This window comes from Peromyscus maniculatus, chromosome 2, assembly GCF_049852395.1.
Source record: "Peromyscus maniculatus bairdii isolate BWxNUB_F1_BW_parent chromosome 2, HU_Pman_BW_mat_3.1, whole genome shotgun sequence".
Taxonomy (NCBI): Eukaryota; Metazoa; Chordata; class Mammalia; order Rodentia; family Cricetidae; genus Peromyscus; species Peromyscus maniculatus.
In genome coordinates this window covers 115,423,522-115,449,975 of record NC_134853.1, presented here as the reverse complement: position 1 = coordinate 115,449,975, position 26,454 = coordinate 115,423,522, and the positions used below count along the sequence as shown (strand labels likewise).

The 26,454-nt window shown below is 39.1% G+C and overlaps 1 protein-coding gene across 7 annotated transcripts in view; it reads right to left on the bottom strand.

Annotated features, from left to right (window-relative positions):
- Positions 1-9,137: 9,137 nt before the first annotated feature.
- Positions 9,138-26,454, bottom strand: part of Ift74 (intraflagellar transport 74) — an 85,704-nt gene continuing 68,387 nt past the window's right edge. For all 7 annotated transcript variants that reach the window (XM_076564510.1, XM_042271410.2, XM_076564511.1 and 4 more), the window contains 7 exons: positions 25,693-25,746; positions 23,959-24,056; positions 23,154-23,280; positions 17,749-17,912; positions 16,590-16,715; positions 10,589-10,649; positions 9,138-9,398 (listed from right to left, as the gene is read on the bottom strand). In XM_076564510.1, coding sequence (XP_076420625.1) covers positions 9,280-9,398; positions 10,589-10,649; positions 16,590-16,715; positions 17,749-17,912; positions 23,154-23,280; positions 23,959-24,056; positions 25,693-25,746 — 749 coding nt within the window. In that variant the 3' untranslated portion in view covers positions 9,138-9,279. The remainder of the gene's footprint in view (positions 9,399-10,588; positions 10,650-16,589; positions 16,716-17,748; positions 17,913-23,153; positions 23,281-23,958; positions 24,057-25,692; positions 25,747-26,454) is intronic.

Genomic DNA, 26,454 nt, shown 5'->3' with positions numbered 1-26,454 from the left:
ACAAAGGACAACTAGCAGGCATCTATTCTCTTCTTGTACCATGCAGAATCCAGGAATCAAACTCAGAAAATGGCTACTATGCAGGACAGGGCTGGTTCCCAAGTGGGTTATTTTGACACAGGAGAGCAGCAGTTCATTACATGAGAAGAGACTTGAGGCAGCAAAGCATCATCTAAAGTCTTGAAAAATTAGTAGTGTTGAGATTTTGTTGTATAGTACAAATCTATAATGGGTAAAGTTTTCAAAGAGGGTATTTAAAATTAAAGCTTCTTCATGTGATTTGGGATATGAAAACACTCTGCCCATTAATTAACCCATTCATCTGTTCATAGTAATAAAGTCTGCTTGGTTTGTTGAAAAATGCATAACATGCTTGGTTTGATGGCATATGTCTACAATCTTAGCAGCATTCAGCACTTGGGGATCAGAGGCAGGAATATTGCAAGTTTGAAGCCAGGCTGGATGATATAGAACTTATGTCAAAAAAGGAGAGAGAGAGAGAGAGAGAGAGAGAGAGAGAGAGAGAGAGAGAGAGAGAGAGATGAATGAAGAAAGAAAGAAGGAAACATAAAAAAGAAATAAAGAAAAGAGAAAGGAGGTAGGGCATTTTCAAGGTTGTTTATGTCAGACTCATAAAGCCAAAGGAAGAATTCTGGAGAGACTATGCAGGGGCACTGTGCCATCTGTGCATTTACTGCTAGTGCCAATGTCATTAATCATGCCCTGAATCTCACCTCGCCCTGCTAGCATGTGGAACTCCATAGTTGTAGAGTACCAAGCTCCCGTGTTTAGACCAGAGCATGGTAGAGATCACCTATAATCCTGGAAACTAGAGGCCGAGGGAGGGGAACCATTGAGTGCCAGGCTAGGCTGCGTGATACTGTAAAACTGTTGCAAAGCCCTGAAGAACCTGTGTTTGTTTACTGGTAAGTTAAACAGAAGAGACTATTTAGCTTTCCTGTGTTGGTCTTCATTAGTAAGAGTGCTCAGTGTTTGTTCAGTCTGCTGCTTCTTTCCACATGAATTTCAAGGTGTTATTTGCAACAGGAATAGAACTCAGAATGATTGAACTCAATGAGGAAGCTGGCTCATGCAGATAGAACCTCCAGCTCTACCCCAGCAAAAAGAAGACTCCTGGTGCATTTGTTGAAAGGCTTTGAGAGGAAGGAAGAGACATTAGTGAGAATTTCCCCCAGATAACACACATTTTAGTTTTAAAGAAAACCTGCTCAAATATGTTTCCCCCAATATCACATATGAGTAAGTTAGGATAGAGGCTGGAAAATTTGCTTTTTTTCCAAGAATTTTTTCCTGTCAAACTCCCTATTGTTACAATGTTTGTGAAGAGTAAACACACACACAGACATGTAGATGTAACCAACCGTCTTATTAAATAAGAAACACAGAAACAATGTAAAAGAGAAAGCCAAGAAGTCAGAGCTCAGAGCTAAAATCTCACCCTTCCTCCTGCTGTCCCAGCTTCGCGAAAAGAGACCTACTTCCTGTCGGTTCGTATTTTTAAAGTATGTTGTTCTGCCTTCTCATTGGTTGTAAACCCAAACACATGACTGCCTCGTCACTGTCTGAATGTACAGCCCCCTAGGTCTTAAAGGCATATGTCTCCAATGCTGGCTGTATCCCTGAACACACAGAGATCTTATGGGATTAAAGGCGTGTGCCACCACCGCCACACTCTTGCTATGGCTCTAATAGCTCTGACCCTGAACACACAGATATCTATGGGATTAAAGGCGTGTGCCACCACCGCCACACTCTTGCTATGGCTCTAATAGCTCTGACTCCCAGACAACTTTATTTATTAACATACAATCAAAATAATAATTCAGTACAATTAGATTATCACCACACAGACATACACACACCCCTACCTTATGGGATATACCAATCTTCCTTTTTCTTCCTGGGTAAACTGGCTGAGTTCTACATAGCACCAAGAACTGGGTTTTTACTAACCCAAATCAGCTTTTATCACTGTGATAAACACACCTGAGACAAGGTGCATTATAAACAAAAGGTTGTTTTAGCTCATGGTTCTGTGTGTGCAAGGTCTAGGGACCTTATCTGACGAGCCTTGCTGGCAGAGTCCCAAGTCACACAGAGTATCACATGACAGGAAACAGGGAGTATAGGTGTCTGTTGGGTCACTCTCTTCTTTAAAAGATACTATGATTGAAGCAAAGGGGCTCTGCCCTAATAATTTTAAGCCTAATCATTTTCCAGAGTACCCCTCCTCTAGGTATCACAGCAGGATCAAGTTTCCACCTTTATAATTCTTCATAGCAGAGGCTAAATATTAATACCTGAAGCCTTAGAGAACATTCATACATCTAAACCATAGCAATTCCTATATAATTTACACAAGGTGAAGAATAGTTATACTTTACTTCAATTTTTTTAAAAAAATTGATTCTTTGTGGATTTCATATCATGCATCCCAGCCCCACACATCTCCCTGTCCCCTTGCTTTCACCCTCTGCCCTTGCAACGACCCCCCCCCCAAAAAAAACCCAAAATTTAAAAGTAAAACCAAAAAACCAAACCAAACAAACAAAAAATCTCGGCATGAAAGCTGTAGTGTGGTCCATACATCTTTACTTGTATGTGTTCATTGCAATGAGTCATTGGTCTGGTTCAAGGTATCTATCTGGCTTCTGCTACACCCTCAGTACTGGGGGGCACTGGGGATCCTCTTGGATATTCTATTGTTGCTCTGTGTCATGGAGATCCTGTAGCTTTGGATCTGCAGGTCTGGACCCTTCACATGCTCCAGCAGTTCATAGATGAGGTCAGTGTTGGGGTGGGCCACCTCATAGTCCTGGTTCTGGGCCTGGGCTGTAGCTGAGTTGGTTAGCAGCCCACCGGCTTTCCTTCATCTATCACCATCCAGGTGAGCTCTCCAGCATTACCCCAGCTAGCTCACCCAATGTAGCAGACAGCAAGGAACAGGGCCAGTTCTCCTGCCCTCACACCCTCGGGTCCAGCTCACCTGCACTCACACCACCAGGACCATTTCTGTTTTGCCCAGACAGGTTTGGGGCCTGCTCTCCAGACTGCGGCACTTGGCAATTGCAGTTGGCAGGGCCAACTCTTCCATTCTCATGGCCCCGAGGTCAGCACTCCTGACTGTCATAGATGGTGGGGGACCGTGCTCTCACAAATAAAGTTTGCCTGGAGATCAGAGCTGGCCACTAGAGGCCAGGCAGTGGTGGCACACACCTTTAAGCCCAGCACTTGGGAGGAGGAAAGAGGAAGTCATATGGCGAGTGCAGAGAGGAAGTGATTAGGCAGGGTGGAGACAGAAGCTTGGCCTTTTCAGTCTGAGGATTCGGTAGAGGTAAGAAGTCTCTCTAGCGGCTGGCTCCTTTACTGATCTTTCAGCATTTACCCCGGTATCTGGCTCAGGGTTTTTATTAAGACCAATTAGTATTCCTGCTACAAAAGGGCCAGTTCTTTCACCTGCCACAGACAGCAAGGGGCAAAGGAAGGGAGGGCATTTTTTTTCCTCACTCATGCCACCACATGGCAGAAGAGGGGTGGGGTCAGTCCTCCTCTTATGTGCACGCACGTGCCCACACACACACACACACACACACGCATACACACACACACACACACACACACACACACACACACACACATACATACACACATACACACACGCGCGCGCACACACACACACACACACACACACACACACACACACACACACACACTGCTTAACTAGGCCCACTCACCTAAGTGCTACAGCCATGGGAGGCAGGGCCAGCCATCCCACTCTCGTGACCCTGGGACCAGCTTTTCCCACCTGTAGTAGATGTCAAGGGGTGAAGGGCAAGAGGGATATCTTGTGACAGACCGTGGGACTAGCTCTCCCACGCCCTTGTATCCAGGGCCGGCTCACCTACTCTACCAGCAGGGACAGCTCTACTGTGCTGCGCTGGGGAGATGCAGGGCCCACTCTCCTGAGTGCTGCAGCCTGTAAGGGGCACGGTCAAATCTGTGCAGTCCTATCTCACTGCTTTTCAGTGGTGACAGGAGTCCCATACATCAACACAGATGCAGCAGGACCACAGACCTAGACATGGTCTCTGGCAGCAGCCCAGGCCCAGATGGCACCATGGCCCTGGGTAGCAAGCAGCACAGGCTACTCAGATCGGCATGGCTGCAGCAGAGGTTCAACCCTCAGACACTAATCTGGCCCTAGGTGGTGGCCAGGCCCCTGACGTCTGTGTGGCCCTTAGTGGCACTACAGGGCATGGGAATCAATATAAACCCTAGCTGTGGTTGGACCATGGACACAGACATGGTCCTTGGCAGCAACCCAGGCTTGGATATCACCATGGTCCCAGCTGGCAGTGCAGGTCACTTAGAGCGGCACGGACCCAACAGCAGTGTGGTCCTCAAACCTTCACATGGCCCCAGGTGTGGGCCCAGATCCTGGGCATCTATACTGCCTTTGATGGCAACAGAAGCCTTGGACATGAGCGCAGGTCCTGTCTGCAGCAGGGTCACAGACCCAGACGTGGTCCCCGCCACAGCTCAGACCTGTACAACACCTCGGCCCAGGGTGACAGCCCAGATTCTGAGTATCGGTGTGGCCCTTGGTGGCAACACAGTCCATGGACATCAGCAGACTCAGGCTGTGGTAGGACCACGGACCCAGACATGGTCCTGGGCAACAACCTGAGCCCAGATGTCATTGAGGCCCTGGTCGGCATTGCAGATTGCCAAGATTGGTATGACCCAAGTGTCAGTGTGACCACCAAATGACAATATATCCTCAGGTGGCAGCCCAGACCCCAGATATCCTTCAAGTGATAACAAGAGCCAAGGACATTGACACAGACACACACATGGCCTATGGCCACAGTTCAGGACCCAGTGACATCACAGCCCTGGTAGCAGCATGGTCCAACCAAGTCTTTATGGCCCCTGTGGCAGCTTGACCCTCTAAGACCAACAAGGCTTCAGGTGTTGGCCCAGACTTGCATGACCCTTGGTGGTTAACAGGAGCCATGGTCATCAACTCAGAACCCAGCTGCAGCAGGGCCACAGACCCAGACATGGCCCCCAGCAGCTGTCTGAGGTGGATGCCATCACAGTTCTGGGTGGCAGCTCAGGAATCCTGGGTCAGCATGGCCCCTATTGGGGCACATCCCTTGGACATCAACTTGGTCACAGGTAGTGGCCCAGACTCCAGGCACCCACAGGGCCCTCGGTGGTCACAGGAGCCATGGACATCAACACAGAGCCCCACAGCTGCATCAGGGTCACAAACCAAGTCATGGCCCTTGGCAGCAGCCCAGGCCTAGACATTACCATGACCCTGGACGGCAAGCAGGGCATCTAACTCAGTCCATTCCCCACTGCTCTCGCCTCTTCAGATATGCCTCTCTCCCCAGCATAAGAATCGTTGTCTGTCCCTCTCTCCCTCTCTCCCATTTTGCCACCCTGTACTCACTCAGTGTAATGACTGCCAGGTAGGCTTATGGGTGAAATTCCTCCTGCAGGTCTAGAGACCTGGAGCAGAACTATGCTGAGTCCACTATGCCTAGAGACACCCAGTTTGTGGGTGAAATTATTCCTGCCCAAGGTCTAGAGCTTACTTCAATTGTTATTGCATTTCTAAGTATTACATAGATACCACAGACAATTTTGAAAACAACAAAAAGTCCAAGATTAAAATGGCCAGTTTTACCAAACAGGAAAAATAAAACCTTAATGATTAAAGGTAAATTTTAGTAAGATGGTAATAGTTTGAAAGAGTTGGGTTAAAAATGTCAAAAACAAGCCATGGTGGCACATGCCTTTAATTCCAGCACTCAGGAGGCAAAGGCAGGCAGATTTCTGTGAGTTCGAAGCCAGCCTGGTCTACAAAGCGAGTTCCAGGACAGGCTCCAAAGCTACACAGAGAAGCCCTGTCTTTAAAAACCAAAAAGTCAAAAACACTTAGGTAGAAACAGAAAACACTATAGGTAGAAATAGAAGACACTATGGAAAAGGTAAAACTTCTGTGTTTGCTTTGAATGGAGTGTGTGTGTGTGTGTGTGTGTGTGTGTGTGTGTGTGTGTGTGTGTGTGTGTGTGTGTGTGTCCTGCTTGAAATTATCTGGAAAGAACTGGTGGTTAAGATATTAGATAAAGTTGTAGCTGGAGAAGACAGCTCAGCTGTTGAGAGCACTTGCTGCTCTCCAGAGGGCCTGGATTCAGTTCCCAACATCCACACAATGGCCCCTATGCATCTATAATTCTATAATAGTTCAGGTAACCCAATTCCCTCTTTGGCCTATCTAGTCACTGCATACACAAAATACATTCAGTCAAAATACTCATACACATAAAATAAAAATAAAGGCACCTTTAAAAATTGTTTTGCCTAAGCCTTATGTTCCCTTATACTGGTAGAATATTCCTTTACACTATGTGAAGATGTGTCACTGTGATTGGTTTAATAAAAAGTTAAATGGCCAATAGCTAGGCAAGAGGTATATCAGGGACTTCTGGACAAGAGAGCTCTAGGAAGAAGAAAGGGGGAATCACCAGGTTGGAGACACAGAGGAAGCAGTATGGGCAGTACAGAGTCAAGGTAACCAAGCCACTTAAAAGAACATAGATTTAAAAATATGGGTTAATATAAGTTATAAGAGCTAGTGTGACAAGCCTAAGCTATTGGCCAAGCTTTCATAATTAATAATAAATCCCCATGTCACAATGGGGAGCTGAGAGTCCTGACGAAAAAGGTCAACTACATATATCTGTGATTGTTACTATGTAGAGAAGACATTGCTTAGCATTCAGCATGCACAGAAAAGCTTCCAATTACTAAACCAACACTTTACCAACAAGCAGGTGGCTTGGCAAAATGCTATCAAAACCCACTACTTGGTTCTTCTCAGAGTTCATTTCTTTAACTCTCCAAGGAGTGTTTTCTTGTGGAATTAAATCTGCTACCAATTTCCTGTGGAAAACTCTACACTACCATGGTGAAAGAAATGTGTAGTAGCTATACTGTATTGACAATGAACAGACAATTAGGAAGCCAGCCATAGAAAGCAAAAAAAAAAAAAAAAAAAAAAAAAAAAAAAAACATTCCAAAGGACTTGAAAAGAAACTGGTATACAAAATCTGATGTATATTTCTTGGATAACAAATCTCATGTGACTGAGGCTCTATGAAAGCAAAAATTCTGGAGACAAACAGCTTTGAGAAATACACATTTATTATATCAGATTTATGGCTCTTACTAGTCAAGAAAACGATTTACCTTTGACTCAGTGTTCCCAAACTCTGACCACAAATCCTTCAGTGGTAGAATGTCTACTGATAACCCAAGAAACTCAGTCTCTGAAGAACATATTTTATGACTATCACCTTAGTATAGTTTTCCAGGATCTTCAGCTAAATTATTAGTAATCTAGAGCAGTGGTTCTCAGCCTGTGAGTTGTGACCTCTTTCACATGGGTCATGTATCAGATATCCTGCATATCAGATATTTACTTAGCAAAATTAGTTATGAAGTATCAATGAAAATAGTTTTATGGTTGAGGTCACCACAACATGAAAAACTATATTAAAAAGTCACAATATTAGGGATGTTGAAAACCACTGATTTATAGTAAACCAAGCTCAATCAGGGTCATCCTTCTACCTAAACTTACACAAACTAAAGGAATACCATTTATAGTGCCTGGTGTGGTGGCACACATGTAATGTCAGCTACTTGGGAGGCTGTAGTGGGAGGACCATAAGGTCATGGCTAGCCTGGGCAAGACACTGTCAGAATAAAAAAATTAAGAGGGACTAGTCGGGAAGAAAAGGGGGTTTAGCAGTTGAGTAGGATAAGAGAAGGTAACTGGGATGGGGTGAAAATGATTCAAATTTTATGTACAAGTGCAAAAATGCCATAATGAAACCTATTATGTATAATTAATATATGCTAATAAAAACATGAGATAACTAAAAGTGAGAAGTAGAAAAAGGAGGTCTATTTGATGTGGCCACATTGGGAAAAGGAACAAGAAAATGAGGCCCAGAAACTCCAAAAGCCATTTTGGGATACTGATATGTTTTTTGTTTTTTGTTTTTTTTAAGGTTTATTTATTTATTATGTATACAGCATGTATGACTGCAGGCCAGAAGAGGGCACCAGATCTCATTACAGATGGTTGTGAGCCACCATGTGGTTACTGGGAATTGAACTCAGGACCTCTGGAAGAGCAGTCAGTGCTCTTAACCTCTGAGCCATCTCTCCAGCCCCATGATGTTTTGTTTTAAATAGAGGGCATGAGGTGTGTATAATTAATTGGTTCTAGTCAAGAAGTGGTCTTACCCATCATTAACCCTTCACTGAGCTGGGTTTTGGTTTGTTCTCCCAGGTGGTCTGTTAAACAGTTTGTAAAACACTTTAAAATCTTTCCCTGGGAGACAAATTTCTTCTCTGGCAAGTACCTTTCTTTCCAGCCTTTCTCCTCTGCCAGCATGTGATTTCTGGGAAATTTTTAATCCATTGGAGTCCTTTGTTTCAATAGTCTATCAAAGGGAGGCATGTCTTTAGAATGTCTCCTCTCCTGCACTCCCCACCAAAGCTATTTCTACAAATTCTAGATGCAGCCCACTTTGTATAGTGTGAATTAAATTCCACCTAATGCTGTCTCCAGGATCCATTTTCAGGACATGCCTTCCCTAATCCCAAACAATATCATTTACTATGATTCCAAATGGGTTCTGCTGTGTTAGAATTAAAACCATTCCTTTTTATTTAGACAAAAAGGGGGGAATGTTGTAAAATAATCTTTTTGTACACTGTGAAGATGTGTCAACTTGATTGGTTTAATAAAAAATTGAATGGCTAATAGCCAGGCAGGATTTCCAGGCACAGAAGACACTGGGAAGAAGGGCGGAGACATCAGGAAACAGAGAAGGCAGCATGGGCATTACAAGTAAAGGTAACTGAGCCATATAAAAGAATGCAGATTAGAAGAAATGGGTTAATTTAAGTTATAAGAGCTAGTTAGAAACAAGCCTAAGCTATCGGTCAAGCTTTCATAATTAATAAGTCTCTGTGTCATGATTTGGGAGCTGGCTGGGAGGACAGAAAAACACTCACAACAGCAAACCTTTTATTGAATATTTACTATGCAAGATGTCTCTCCTTCAAGGAGATTACAAAACCATGGCATTCACAAACCTGGGTCTAACTCTTCAAGGGGGAGCTAGTTTTTTTTAGCATGCTTGAGGATGCTTCTAGATGCAATCAGTCTCAGCTTCTGCTGGCATTGTGTAGAGCATCCATGATGGTTTTATTGTAGTCTGCAATCTGCTTCATCACATTTTTAATAACTGGCTGGTAATCACTCTCTTGACTCTTGGTTGCTATGACTAATTACATAGTTAAGGAGGAACAATGTCAGTGAAAACAGTAGTCTGTGACTCAGAAAGGAACTGAAGCAGACTGGGTATTTGTCACAGTGAATGTAGACAGTACAGAAAAAGTACAACTAGAATAATTTTAAGATATAATCTTATTTTAAAAAAGCATAAATTGAAACAAAAAGACCAAATAAAACTTGTTTCAAAAAAATTCACTTGCGGTATAAACACTTCTAATTTTTTAATGTCAGGTTGCTCAATCTAATTCTACTCCTAGAACAATGAAGCATTTGGAAAAACTCTATTCTCTGTAATATCACACAGAATTTCAGGCAAGTCTCTTAGACTTCACTGTTTCAGAGTCATATGGATTTATGTTGCATAAAACTGGAATGCTAGGCTTTTAAATATCCCATGAATACCAAAGTATGCCTTCTAAGCTGAGTTGTTTGAAATAGTATGAACAGTTTCTATGGCATCCTAACTGGAAGTAAGCTGAGGTGCTTGCTGCCCCTGAGGCAAAGTGCAGTAATACCCTAAAAGAATGCCTATGGACCACTGAGTCAGGATTTTGTTTTGAAGGCAGATGCTCTTGAATAAGTCAAAGGTAACAGGAAATACATTCTGGAGGGATGTTTGTTGTGATTTCACAATGCATGCCCTCAGCAACTGCTGCCTCTTAGATAGAATGACATGAAAGATAAAATATAAGTATCATCTTGGTAGAAAAAGACACAGTTGAATCAAGTATAACACGAATATACTCAGGTCAAATTTCTTATGATCCTGACTGGTTACTCTCTGCTGTTCATATAGCCAAGTTTTAGCATTATAAACAACTAACACCTATATCTGAACTCTATGAGTCCAAACTGTTTTAAAGATGATAAAATTAAGGCTTAAAACAGATCAAGAGAACTGTCTAAAGACTGAAGCTTACCAATGACAGAATCAACACTCAAAATTTGATCATCCAACTCTAATGTATGCCTTTAACCACTAGCCTATATGATGACTTCATACTTCTCTCTGGGTAATTGCCCAAATAAGTTTTCTCATAAATACTCTGAGTAAAGACCTTCTAACTACTATAGAGCAGAAAGTGATGCTAGTCTTTATGACAGCCCCCAAATAATTAGTTCAGAGTTTTGTACATATCAAGTATTTGTAAGGACATATTAAACCAGTTTAAAGGATACACTCTTTCATCACGAAATTATTTTGCTCAAGGTGCTGCCACTTCCTCTCCAAATTTGTAAGCTGGAAACACAAAAGGTGAATGTTAACTGATTCCATATTCAAAATCATTACACATTCTTTTGAGAGGTTATGAAAAATAATACTTGATTTTAAATCATACCAATTTCTTGCATTCTATTAAATAAAGTGAAAGTTACCAGAGAAGAAACTTAGATTAAATTAGATCATACAATAGCTATATTTAGGACAATGCTAAATTCTACAAAAGGTTTTGCTACATTTATTTCAATTAAAAACAGTAAAAATGTTTATTAGGCCAATAAACACTGAAAGTTAGTTTATGACTTTTTGTAAAATAACTTAGAAAAATGTGACATGATGGTAATCTCCTTGAATTCTGGAAGTCTACTGCCATGAAGGTAATATATATTCTAGTACTGTCAAAGGTTCAGCCATATAGGAAAAACTTCCTTATTTCCAGAACGAAGTTTCCTGTCTCGTTTCACAGGCTCCGATAAGAGCAGAGCTGCACTGAGAAGATTGTAAGCAAGTCTGTGAAAAGCTGGCACTGCTACAGTAATTTCTGCATCAACAGGAAACGAATGTGGATATTATATTGATGGTTGCTTCCTCAGAAGACAATTTCACTGTTATAGAATAAATTGTTTTTCTGATTTAATTAACCTTGTAACTCTAGGTTATAGCTTTTCTTTTTTAGGATACACATCATTTTCCCTAAGCAAAGGACTGCCTGAAAACTGAACACTAAAATAATATTCTCTCTGGACATTTCAAAGAAGTAATGGACATTTCAAAGAAATATGAAGAAACAAGAAAAATGTTTCTTCTAATTCTCGTGTAAAAATTATTTTCAGGACACACATATCTATCCTATTGTTTCCTCCAGAGAGATAAATTTAGATAGTAGGATGAAATCATGGTTAACTGTGTAAAATATGTGGTCCTTGAGCTAGGACTTATTAAATCAGGTCTAGCTGTCGTAAATAAGACCTGAAAATTAGGATGGCCCTTAAGGAAGCAGTCAGCACATTCTGGCAATAAATCTTTAATAACCTTTTAAAAAGTCAAGTACCAGACATGTTCCTTTTTGTTCTTACATGGCAACAGACCTTCTAAGTGCTATACAAGTGATATAAGGACCACACCATATCAAATTCCTTTTACATCCACATTACTGACTTGCCTTGACACTTACCATTAAAGTAAATGCCAATCTTGTTTTCTCTCTATAACTTATTCAAATAATATATAAGAAATTACTTATAAATACAAAAACACTTTTTAAGAAAACAGTTATAAAAGATTTAGAGACAAGGGTTTTATTTAATTAGTCAAGATTGACAAAATACAAAACTATAGAGATATATTTAAAATTGTGGCTCATATTACGATTTGGAAAAAAAAGCAACTAACGGTGTCTGCCCAGTGCCTTACATCATCTATGTAATGGAAGAGGAACGCCAACAGTTTAAAAAAAAAAAAAAAGGCAAGTCTTTTTCCCAGCGAACCATTTCAGACAACATAATGTATTTACAAAACTTTCTTACATTTTTCTCTAGCACTCATCCCCACTCAGCAAATTTTTATACTGTCAATTACAAATCCATCTTTAGGCTTTTATATTATGAAGTAGAAACAGACTGACAGGGAAAGCAGATACATAAATGAGCGATTTCTAACCTTTAATAGTTACTGCAAACTCTTGTAAGATTCTATTTCTTTTAGTAGAAATAAATAAAGTATCTATTTAAATAGTACATCCACACACTGCGATAGCTAGGAGAGACATTTTAAAAGAGGTTAAATTTTTAAAAGAAATGTTTAAATACTGTTTTTAATGGAATTATTTCACTTTTATAAGAATATGATGTGATGAACTGATGCAAAAAGGCATATGTCTCCAAGCCCATATATACCAATGTGTTAGAAATGGTCATTTCTGGGTAAAAGGGAATAACATGACCTGATTTTGGTTTTTGTATCTTGATCATACTACTACATAAATCAGGAAATTTCATGCATTTAGAATTGTAACTCACAGCCTGATTAGACAGAACTGTTGTTGTAATTTTCTTTGGGCTAACAGCCAGCTTCCAAATAAACACACAGAGACTTATTAATTATGAATGCTGAGGCTTAGCTTAGGCTTCTCCCACTAGCTCTTTTAACTTAATTTAATCTGTTTCTATTCATCTTTTTTTTTTTGCCTCAGGACTTTTTATCTTTTTTTCATACTGTATATCCTACTTTCCTGCCATAGTTGGTAGCAGCAGGGGTGGCCCCTTGAGCCCAGGCAGTATGAAGCAATTGAGAGTCCTAGGGCCGGTTGCAGGAGGCACAGACAGACCAGGACTGTGAAAGCTGTGAAAGCCAGGAGCCAAAGGTGCAGTTTCTGTTTGCTGGCTGTAAGTCTCTTTTGAAAAGACTCTGTACCACCAAGCTATTGTGGAGCTAACAGCTTTTTCCTAGGGCAAGGTTCCTAGGGGAATACTGCCATAAAATGCTGCTGTAACTGAGAACGACTATCAAAGACACTTGTTTGAACTGAGCTGAGTTGTTGCATGGGGAGCTGCAATTAATCTGGGTAATGGGACTCCTCATATATGGAACTGTTTGCCTAAGAGTTATTACGACTTGGACTGTTATACAAAGACTTCAGGATGGCTGACATCTTGGGCTGTGAGTTGAACTTCAAGACTGTTATTAGAACTGATTTTTTGAACTTTTGCAAACCTCAGAAATGGGACAATTTTGATTTCACCTATAAATTCTATCAATTAAATGACTTATGGATTGTTTTGTATATGCATATATGCTTTATTAACTGTGATGACTCATGAACTGTTTTGTTTTAAAAATGGAACTATTTAAATGGAGAAGTTTGGGTTTTTGTTTTTTTTTTCTAACCAGGCTCGCAGCCTAAAAAAATTATAAAGAAAAGGGGGAGTTAATAGTCCTCAGTCTCTTTAATTTAAAAAAAAATTTTTTTCTTGTCCTTTGAGTGGACTGATGTTAATTTGTGTTAATATACCCTATATTTTGTTAGCAAAAAGTATAAATAGTTCTATTGAGAGATTGCGTTTAGATGTTTGCTAAAGCTTGTAAAGTGTAAATAGTCCTATTGAGAGTTGGCTTTTGGATATGTTTGCAATAACTGTAAATGTGTATAGTAATACTCATGCTAGAATGATGTTAACCTGTTGATATTAATGAATCATGGTTTGGTGAAACTAAGGGAGTCTTTAAGTTGGATGCAGCTGCATCAGGAATTTACAGATTTATCTGATGCGGTTGCCTTAAAAAAAGGGCTTGGTACAGCTAAGACTGCTATAGACATCTTAGCCCCATTCAAAAAGAGCATTCCATCTTTATCATCCTCTACTCCTTTACTAGAAGGCATAGCAGCTATAAGAAGCAGGAGTATTGCTTTAATCATTCCAGCTATTTGCAAGCTCTTAGTGGAAAAGCTGATTCAGAGCTGAATAGAATTAAGTTCTGTACTCCCAGTTGAGATTTATATTATTAAGAAGGGGGAATTTGTGGAGGCCCAAACTCCTCAGGGTCAGAGAATCTGAGCTTGCTTTATCCACCAGGGCTGCATATGGGAATGATTTGACCATGGGCACGGTTACCAGGTGTTTGGAAGGGTCTACACTTGGCTGTGCAGTGTGCTTTGATCTAGCAAGGAGGAGGTCTTTTGCCCCACCCCTTGGCATTTTTATAAAAAGCCCTTTTGAATAAACAGAAAAGGCCATTGGGTATTGACCCAGGTCCTCCTGAAGCTATCCTATGTTTCTATCTTTCTCCTCTTCGCCATCTTCCTATCTAATATTTTCTTATCCCTCTCTTCTCCTCTACGAACCCTTGAAAAGGTAGGAGCTGGCCTCCCACAATAGTATTATTAGAACAGTTTAAGACTAGAAATTACCTAAATGTCCAATAAGAGATTGGTTCTGTAACCTATGCTTTATCATGTAGTAGTATATTATATACGATCTCCAAACACACACAGTGACATGCATACACACATACACATACAAAGTAGCTGGACAGATAGACAAACAGATGCCAGTTGTACTCTGAGTTTACTGCTGTTCTCAGCCTTTATCAGAAAGGCTTCTTTTTGCACTGGGGCTGCAGTTAATGCAAAGACTTACAAATAGACAAAGTAAGGAACATAAGTGACTGGAACATGCTCAGCCCTAGGAGGACAACTATATCACAAGCCTCAATCCATCCCCCACAGGGCTCAGAGAATATTGTGAAAAGAGTGGAAAGAATGTAAATGCAGAGAAGCTACAAGAGGAGGCGTAAAGATTTTAAGAGCCAGTGGGGATGAAAGACACCAAGGCAACAGTATCTTCCAGATATAACAGGACCAATGCTAATATGAACTCACAGAGACTGTGGCAGCATGTACAGGATCTGCACAGGTTCAAAACAGACAAAGTCTCAGCACAGAAAGAGAAAGTAGACATGAGCCCCCCCATTCCTGACCCAGAAGTTATTTCCAAATGTCAACAGCTTGCCAAGGAAAAATTAGTTTTTTTCCAAAACAATCTTGCTGGGTATACAAACCACACTTAATGGCAGGTCCAAAGTAGATGGTCCAAACTAAACAAACTCAATATTTTTGGAGAGTTTTTGTCTCATAATGCTTTATTTGGATATTTTCTATCTTATTGGTCTTTTGCTTATATATAACAGTTTCCAATTTTGTGATTTATGGGTTGTGTGTGTGTGTGTGTGTGTGTGTGTGTGTGTGTGTGTGTATGCACACGCGTGCATTCAAGCATGTGTTTCCCATGCTTTATCTTTGTTTTTTTTTTTCATGTTTTTTTAAAATTCTGGTTTGTTTGTTTATTTGACTTGCCTGCTTGTTTTCTAAACAGAAAGAGAAAAAGAAGGTGCAGAACTGAGTGAGTGGGGAAGTAGCAGGGATCTGGGAGGAGATGACGGGGGAAATCATAATCAGAATTTATTGTATGAAAAAAATTTATCTTCAATAGAAAAAATAAGTTGCCCATGCTGTAATAAATGACACCCACAACACCCCGACACAAGCAATCTTAAGGTCAGTGTGTATAAAAACACACCAAAGTAGGACAGGGACTGTTAGGGAGAAGGGTTTCAGCAGGGCAGGAGGAAGAGTGTGTAAGCTTCAGACAGACATGTATGAAAGTATCAAAGAATAAAAATAAATGGGAACAACAACAAACGGTCCCAGCTAAACACACAGGAAATGTGTGTATATACATATATGTGTATACACATAAAATTGTGTACGTGGGTGCCTTGTACATGTGTTTTACTCATTTCAAAATGACAATAAAGTTGGGTGTGGTGGTACACGCCTTTAATCCCAGCACTTGGAAGGCAGAGGCAGGTGGATCTCTGTGAGTTCAAGGCCAGCCTAATCTACAGAGCAAGATTCAGGACGGCTAGAGAAACCCTGTCTTGAAAAAAAAGACAAAAAAAATCTGTCATTGGTTTTTATGTTATTTGTAGTTTTTATGGCATTTCAACAGAAGTTTCTCTTTAGTTTTGATAAATTTTTTTTGTTGTTTTTTTTGTTTTTCGAGACAGGGTTTCTCTGTGTAGCTTTGTGCCTTTCCTGGAACTCACTTGGTAGCCCAGGCTGGCCTCGAACTCACAGAGAACCGCCTGCCTCTGCCTCCCGAGTGCTGGGATTAAAGGCGTGCGCCACCTAAAGCACTCACCCAGAGTGATGTAATGGCCATGCCCTGGAGAGCACATGTTGTAAAACTGGCCTTTCATACAGGCTTACTGAAGGAATAAGGCAGAAATTAATTCATACTAAAGAGAGAATAGTACAGAATCTCACTGTTTCAAAGTAAAAAAAAATCCAGAAGGCTTATAAGGCAGGTCTAAAACCAAAATGAAACAAGAACAGGAGCAAAGCAGTGTGGAATGAAAACACAGACTAAGAACAAGACAGAACAGCTTGCGTGTTCTCACCTGAGCGTGCGTCTCATTTTCCTGTAGTTGTGTTTTCAGTGTCTCATAATCTGTTGTCAGCTTCTCCATGGTCTTCTTAAAGGCATTTCTGTGGGTTGATAATACTGTTCTTTCTTGATGCAGTTTCTAGAGAGATCCAAATAGTAACACATAGAAGCTATAGCAAATGTCTAGAAAGCCAACATAGAAATCACAATTGGAACTGGGCGGTGGTGCTCACCTTTAATCCCAGCACTCAGGAGGCAGAGGCAGGCGGATCTCTGTGAGTTTGAAGCCAGCCTGGTCTACAAGGTGAGTTCCAGGACAGGCTCCAAAGATACACAGAGAAACTCTGTCTCAAAAAAATAAATAAATAAATAAAAATAAAATTAAAAAAAACAACAACAAAAAAATCACATTTGGCTTAGAAATGTAGTGGTTTATTCTGTAAAATTCCACCAGTTATAATTACTTTAAGACTTATTTACAAAAATACCTTTTGAATAATAAGCTATGTGAATAGTAACTGCGTTAGTAACTCAATAAATGCTTTCATATCTATCCTGACACCCAAAGATTTACTTTAAATTAAGGCAAATGGCAATGAAGAGACACTGATGAGTCTAAAGTGGAGACCTATAATCCAAACATAGTCCAAATCTGCACTCAGCAAAGGTTATAGGTTGGAATGCTCTGTAGTAGGGAGCAACTTATACTTGGTTTTTTAATTTTTACCTTCTTTTAAAACCTCTAGGTTTCTCTAGATTACGATACATATAACAAATTTTATTACTTCTTCTTAGTTTGTATGTCAAATAATATACTAAAAGTAGTAAATCCTATAAAGCACATATGAATTAATGTCAATCCAGAAAAACCGCTAGGGGCTGGATCTGAAGCTCACTTGGTAGAGTGCTTACCTAGCATGTGAGGCCCTGGTTTTTGTCCCAAGTAAACCATGCATAGTAGCACACTCTTATAATCCTCGGATTTAGAGAAGAGGCAGAAAGATCAGAAAGTTCAAGGCCACCATTACTACAGAGCACGTTTGAGGCCTACCTGAGATACTTGAGAGTCTGTCTTAAGTAAGAAAGAAAGGGGAGGGAGGAGAAAGATAGAAAAGAAGGAAAAGAAGACATTATTTGGATGATAATCTTCAAAGATTCTGTGGAGCATCTACCTTCTTCTTTTCTTCGGCTGATGATTTTAACGCTGCCAGGTCACTGTATGTCTCCAGGTCAGCAGTCATTTGCTTAATTTTGCTTTTCAGAGACTGTTGCTCCTCTGTCATCTTACTTTCCAGAAGTTCCATTTTCTGTAGATCCAGCTGCAGGCGCTGACTGTCTGAAGCATAAGAATTTAAGGTAATAATGAAAATCTACTCCTTTTACATGACTAGCCTTAGGATTTTAGAGCTTGTGGGCACATTTTAGTCACCTGACAAATACATAATTTTACAGCCTCTGTTTCTTTTAAGGTCATTTTATTTAATATATATTCATGAGTGTTAATAATTAATTCACAGCAAACAGCACTACACCTTATTTATGAACGGTGCAAATTTAATGTACATTTTCTTAAGGTATGTAATAAACTTCTTTTCCTTAGGAACACACTAGACATCACATTAGCACTTTGAATGCAGAACATTTTAAGCAGCATGATTAGGGAGAGGGGAGAGGAAGGGAACAGAAGGGGCAGGGAGAGGGCATGGTACTAAATACCTAGGAAAATACTTCTCTTTTGCAATACAACTGAACGATTGAGAAGATCCGGGCTCCAAAGGAAGTAATGTGTAACTTTAGAGACAAGAAGCCATGGCAGCCCAGAACAAGAACAAATTCAGTATAATGGAATTTAAATTTCACTAAGTACTCATTTTAAATGATTATGAGTAAGAAAAAGAGTGCTTTAAAAAGTCACTGATTTTAAAAGGGGGTTGTGGGATATGGAGATGCTCAGTGGGCAAAGTGCTTACAGCATAAGAATGGGGACCAGAGTCTGGATCCCCCAGACCCACAAAAATGGTGGGCAGGCATGGTAGCTGCCTCTAACCCCAGCACTCAGGAGGCAGAGAGACAGAGAACCCCAAAACAAATTGGCTACCTAGATGAGCCACAACTGGCAAGTTCGGGTTTATTGAGAGACTTTGTCTCAATAAAGTGGAAAGTGAATGAGGGAGATCCCTACCATCAGCTTTGGGCCTCTCTATGCACACACGTGCAGCCACACACACAAACACACAGCAGTCACTTTTAAAAAGGGTTGTTACACAGCCAAATATTTTGAAATTGGTATAATTAAGCTAGGATTCCTTGAATGTTTCATTTATCCCCTTCAGAGTTTTAAACTTAACTACATTGAAATATATATATACATATATGTACAACAAGATTTAAATGTTATTATAGTTCCAATTTCAAGCTAGGCGCATACTTGTTATCATGGCATCCAGAGGCTGAGGCAGGAGGACTCTGAGTTCAAGGCCAGCCTAGGCAACATAATAAGACTATCTCAGAAATCCAAAACCATAAAAGCCTTAATTTGGAGTCATATCTTGGCTAAGGTTACAAACAGTTATAATGAAAATAAAGTGCTGAACGAGTTACCAAGGCTTATTGTAGGACTTTAGCAGTATAGAGAGGAAATGCGCTAACTGAAGTAAGCAGTTGCACAAACTGAACTGAAACACAGTTTGAATACCTACTCAGGAAATACATTTAAGAACTATACAAACTGAGAAAAGGAGCAAATGTTTGGTTGGTACAGAGTAAAGTTTATCTCCCTTTTGCATCAGGTCCCTATGAAAAGCTGAAAGCTTCTGCAAGGGAAGAGACAGGAAGAGGAAGCAGTCTAGTTCCTTCTGATATGCTATGAAGTTGCAGAGTTTACCAACTAGCGTGTACTGAGCAGCAAAATCTCAGGAGGAGCCACTTTGACCTGGGGGATGTTTCTGAAATATTCTGCCATCAGCACATCTGTTTACTCCCCAGAGTTTCCTTTCTAAAAGTATAAATAAAAACTACTGCGAGCAGAGTCCTTGCCTCTACCCTGCAGTGTAAGTGCTTCTCAGGCTGTTGGTATTATTAATCCCCATAGGAACCTTTTGTTGGCTTGTTTTTCCTTTTACTCAATCACAGTCGTCTCATTCTCCTGATAGGGTTTCTTTCACCCTTTCTCTAAGAAGCAATGCTGGCTCGTGAGAGTAAGAGTACTCCATTAAGGGGGGGGGGGGGTTGCCACGTGGGTTCCAGTAATAATCTCAAAGACAGAAAGGGAGGCAATTCACAGAAGGGCACTATTAACATACATTATCTCAGAACAGTTAAGAAGATTATCATAAACCTCTGGTGATTTTCAGATAAAAGAAAATTCTTAAGTGTGGGCAATGATATAAAGAAAAGAAGGAAGGCTTAAACAAACAAACATAAGAAATAGAAGAAATAAATTACAACATCAAAATTCAAATCTTACTAAAGAAAATTTTCAGAAAAAAAAAAAAACTTGACCATGATGACAGACTGTATTTTTCATCTCTATTAAAGTCAGTTCTCATTCTTTTCCAACTGCACATCTGAAGAAAGCACAGTGACCAGTTTTCAAAGGAAATGTAAACACAAAGCATAAAGGTTGGTAAAAATGCAGTCCTAATCACTGACTTTGTTTCCTGGGATTTATATTTGCCTTTAAGAAAGGTTTTTCACTGTCTGTTGCACTGAGATAACTTAAAGGAGGAAAAAGCTTGTTGAGTTAATATCAACCTTAGATAAGTAACTGTATAGATGAATTAATGCAATTTCTTAGTTTATAGAGAAGAATACAGGTTTTAAAATACTCAAATTAAAAAAAATAAAAATAAAAAGTAAAAAATAAAAAAAATAAGGCCGGGCGGTGGGGGCGCACGCCTTTAATCCCAGCACTCAGGAGGCAGAGGCAGGCGGATCTCTGTGAGTTTGAGGCCAGCCTGGGCTACCAAGTGAGCTCCAGGAAAGGCGCAAAGCTACACAGAGAAACCCTGTCTTGAAAAACCAAAAAATAAATAAATAAATAAATAAATAAATAAATAAATAAATAAATAAATAAATAAATAAATAAATAAATAAATAAATAAAATACTCAAATTAGCCCAAGAACCTAAAATTAAGAGTGAAGCAATCTAAATATTGATGAGTGGATAAAGTGCAACATATATATGTGCAATGAAATATTACTCAGCAGCCATACAAAAAGGAAATTCTGTCCTATGATACAACATGGAGGAAACTTGAGTCTACCATGCTAAGCAAAGCAAGCCAGTCACAACCCAACACATGACTGCACATATATGAGGCACTCTTAAGAGGCAAATTCACAGAAACAGAAGTAGAATTGTGACTGCCATGAGTTAGAACAGAGGGAACAGGGGGTTGTTCAATGATAAAATTTCAGTTTCACAAGATGAAACAGTTCTGGAGCTCTACTGTATAATATTGTGCATACAGTAAACACTACCAGACTGTACACATGTAAAAGTGGTTCAGATGGATCGTCAAGAAAATAAACAGCCAACACTGCTGGAGGAAATGTAAACCATTGAAGATAGGACAAAAATCAGTGTGGAGGCTCCTCAAAAAACTAAAATGATACTGAAGGACTCTGAGTCAACAATCACAGAGGTACTTGCACATCCATGTTTATTGCTGTGCCATTTCTAACAACAAAGCACTAGAACCAGCCTGGTGTCCATCAACAGGTGAAGAAATATAGAAAATGTAGTAAATATACACAATGGAATTATAATTAGCCATCAAGAATGAGATCATACATCTGCAGGAAAATTGGTGCTACTAGAGATAATTATGTTGCACAAAATAAGCTAGATTCAGAGAGACAAATACCACGTTTGCTTTCATGAATGCTAAACTTAAATGTGTGTGTGTGTATATATGTCGTATTAGTATAAAGGGAACCATGGCAAGGGAGGAAGAGGTGAGGGGATGGTAAAGGAAGAGGGGAAAATAGAAGTGGAGGGAGGAAAGGTACCAAGGAAGTGGGACAGAGGACATGAGAGATTCGTAAAAACCAAGCACAATGGCAAACATGCACACATGTATGAACACACCACTGTGACACTCATTTACTTTATATACAAACCTAAAAAATGAAGTGAACAGCAGCTAAGATACTAAGTTTGGTGTATTTTTAACATGCTAAAAAAATAAAACGTAATTGCAGATGTAAGTCAACATTGGAATGTACCTCTTCTAGTTCTTTGGCATGTAATTCACCAGAACTAGTAATCCTATGGCAAACAAACTACACAAATCTAGGTACAAAATATTTTTTAAACATAGAATAACAGAAATTGTCTATTTTTAGTGTAACTTTTAATTAACTAGCATCTTATTATCATCATTAATAATTTTAAGAGCAGGAAAGGGTGACTGAGGCAGTATGCATTATAGGCCCATAATTCCCTATCTAACTCGGGGGCAACCATGCTTTCAAACATAGATTTCTTTGGATGTTAGAACACTAACATAATACATACACTAACTGTGTAACTCCCACAGCAAGATCTGAGACAGTACTGGGCTATCAAGTACATGAATATTTCTACAATAAAAAGCATGAATAGTCAGTTCAAGTCAGAGTAAGTTTTATTGCCAACAACATTTTAGATTTTGGGATTCCCCATAAAAAGTATAGTTATTCCATTTCTAGTATACTTAAACATTTTGTGTGCATATATGCATATGTACTGGGCATGCATGTGTGTGCACATACATGTGGAAGCCAGATATTGACCATGGTTATCCTCCTCAGTCACTCTCCACTTTATTTTGAGACAGGGTTTCTCACTGAACCTGGAGCTGTACAATTTGGCAAGGCTAGCTGGCTTGTTGGTAACTCCAGAGAACTGCTTGTCTCCACCACCTCAGCATTGAGATTACATACATGTCACCATGCCCAACTTCAGAGTGAGCAGTAGGGATCCAAATTCAGGTTCCCCTTGCTTGTAAGCACTTTATTGATTTAACCATCTCCCCAGCTTTGATCCTTAAATACACAAATAATCAAACATTAAGTCTTCATTTTCTCTAAACTGCCAGCGTATATCCAAACAGACAAAAACAGCTAATTCAGTCACCACACCATAATAAACTCAGAATCTGCCAGTACAGAAACTCAAGATTCTATATGAATTTTTTATAACTTTATTCTTTGTATCTGATCTCGACCTATGCCACTTAACACATAAAGTTTTTTGATCACTTAAAATAGGTTTAATCTAAATTCAAATATTGTAGGTCAGCAGGAGAACAGATATCTAGCACCACACACACATACATACACAGAATGGTACATCAAAGCCTTCAGAAGCTGGCAATAGTCTATATTCAGTAAATACTCTTAAATGAATGAGACTATGCCAATGTCCTACTAGTAAGTTCCATGAGTAATAGCACAGAGAATTCTCAGATTGCATTTAGATCCTTCCTTATGGGAATTTCAAAAGAACTCAAAAAGAATGAAGATGAGTTTTGAAGTTCCAATTTGCTATACAAAAAATAGAGAATATGAACTCTTAGCTACTCTTCTTACCTGAGGTCAAATTCCTAGCTGTTGTCTGTGACTTCTGCATTTCGGTTGATTTAAAGCTGAGGTCATCCTGCATCATCTTTAGTTCTTGGTTAGTGATGGAGGATATTTGTTTCATACGATTTATGTTCTACATATGCAGAGAAATAAACAAAAGATTTAGCTTTCCTATAAAACTATCAAAACCACAGGGATGAGATGTTTTGAATATTATTTTTAAATATATATTCAATTTTGATGTTTTATAGAATGCAGTAGGGTTCGGTTATGTTTTCACATAAGTTCATAATTTTTTCACTTGCTTTATTAAAGACAAAAAATTAGCTACAGTTTGAAGAACTAAATACAGATTTAATACACTAAAAATATTGAAGAAGGGTCATATATTTTCCTCCTTTAGCATGATACACAGTAAATCCTCAATTTCTGAACTTTGGTATTCATTGGGTATGTCTATAAGAAAACACTTACAATACAAATTACAGTGTAAAACATATTAACATCTTCTAAAATAATGTCTAGGTTTTGGAATTTTCTTAGTAAATTCAGATAAATTAGCAATGGAAGGGAATTTTAAAATTTATTCTATTCAGAGTTCATGTACTGCTTAACACCTATCATGTACATGCCATCCCTTCCCACATTACCCTAATTAGCTAAGATTTGGCTACAGAGATAAACACTAGTAGCCTGAAGACACAAGCGAATTTAAAGGAAAGCGTTCAGTGGGCAGATGTACTGGAGACTCTTCCCCTTTCTGTGTTGTTACTGGAAAGTTAGAAGCCTGAGCTAGGCACCCAGCACTTACCCGACTGCAGTGCTCTAAGAGAGCAACGATGCTGGCTTCTATCTGTGCCTTCCGTTCCTGTTCCTGATTCTTGGTCTCCTCAAAAGTCTCTATGAAAGCTGCCGGTTGGGAACATGGGAGATAATACAGACTACTGCTGACAGACTTAGCACTAAATAAACTCAGAGTTTTAGAACTTCACACTATCTTCCAGAAATTCCAAGTAAATAGAAATTTTAAACTAATAACTACATACTTTCCAATATTTAAAGACTGTTGTGACTTTGATATAAGTAAACTAGAAAGTTATACAGGCTCAAAAGAAATAGCTGATACGGGCTGGAGAGATGGCTCAGAGGTTAAGAGCACCGACTGCTCTTCCAGAATTCCTGAGTTCAATTCCCAGCAACCACATGGTGGCTCACAACCATCTGTAATGAGATCTGGCGCCCTCCTCTGTACATATAATAAATAAATAAATCTTTAAAAAAAAAAAGAAGAAGAAGAAGAAATAGCTGATACCTCAAAAATCAGAAAGCGCACGCCTTTAATCCCAGCACTTGGGAGGCAGAGGCAGGCGGATTTTTGTGAGTTCGAGGCCAGCCTGGTCTACCTAGCGAGTTCCAGGAAAGGCGCAAAGCTACACAGAGAAACCCTGTCTTGAAAAACCAAAAAAAAAATCAGAAAAACTTCATTTTTATATATGACTTCCTTGATACAGCTATCATTATTAACATTTATAGTTGGCCACTGGCTTTATTTCTGAAATTAATATTACTAAATACCTATTTCATCTGAAAGTACCTTTTCATTAAATTAATCAAATACTGGCTTAATCACAAATTCTATCATTTATTCAGATTACTAATAAATATTTGAAGAAATTATCCATTTGTCAAATCTAGAACTCATACATAGTTTTGCTTTGCTCTAATTTGAATTTCTTCAATTATTCCTATGGAACTTCCAAAATTAAAAATAAGTAGTTAAAATTTTACTATTAGAGCTGGGCGGTGGTGACACACGCCTTTAATCCCACAACTTGGGTGGTAGAGGCAGGCAGATCTCTATGTGTTCGAGGCCAGCCTGGTCTACAAAGTGAGTTCCAGGACAGCCAGAGCTACACACAGAGAAACCTTGCCTTAAAAAGCAAAAAAAAAAAAAAAAATTTACTATTAGTAAGATAATAACATAAACATTGAATGCATTCTCTAATGTATTTCCATTATAATTTTTCTACTTATTCATTTTGGGAGCTCAATGCTATAGTATATATTTTAAAAATTTTAAAAACCATATTTTATGTATAGCAATCCAATTTGCATGCTTAATGACACTATAAATAGATAATTATTTGATGAAGATTTTAAATGGAAAAAAAAAGAAAAATTCCAGGTTATAGAACTCATCCACTCAGAACCAACCTTTTTTTTCTTAATAAATCTTTCCTTTTTTTCCCAAAGATTTTTATTTATTTATTATGCATACAGTGTTTCTGCCTGCATGTATGTCTGCATGCCAGAAGAGGGCACTAGATCTCATTACAGATGGTTTATGAGCTACCATGTGGTTGCTGGGAATTGAACTCAAGACCTCTGGAAGAACACCCAGTGTTCTTAACCTCTGAGCCATCTCTCTAGCACCAAATTTTTTTTCTAAAAAATCACTTTTTCTAAGTGGGTCAATGTGGCAAATGTCTTCAGTGCCCAGTACAAATAAATAGTAATCTATGAATTATATAGGATCATCACTTACCATCCATATTTTCCTCCCTTTTTTTAAGCTCCTTGTATTTTTGATTCATTTCACCTGTAAGAAATGCAAAACATTAATTTTTAAATTTCTAATCATTACATTCTAAATTTGAAGTATTTCTTGGGTTCTCTTTATGCCATTAATCACTGAATATTTGATAGTCAAGGTCTAATTGAATTTTAATTTGGAGAAAATTGGTTATATTGTTTATATTTTGTTAGAAAGTCTTTTAAAGCAGCTAATTGTGCCTTTACAATCAGAAAAAAAACAATCTCTTGACTGGAACAAACTTACAGGCTTCCCATTCCAAATTTGAAGCTGTTCAGCCTATACATGAGCACTACTGGTGACAGGAAAGTTCCTATGCCATCTTTGAGTAGTCTGCAGCAAGCAGGAGAACAGTATTTCTTACCTCACAGAGCTTAGCATCTAGAAATTTAACATGTTAAATACTGTCATATGATAAAAGATACAATAGAAATGTATAACTACGTTAATTCAGGTACTGCGGAAAATCCCTAAATAATATTCATGCTACACTATAAAGAATGAATAGGAGTTACTTGGTCAGATATGCAAAAGTCAATGTCAAAAAATGTGACCAATACATAAATTTGGAAGTGATGATGACTATGGTAGTGTAATCAGAGGATCAGTGGCCAAACTTGGCTTCTTGGGATACAGACTGTGACCTCAAGTTTGGTAACAACTGCTCAAGGAATTGAGAGCGGCATGGCCAAAGCAGAGATTATGAACTACAAA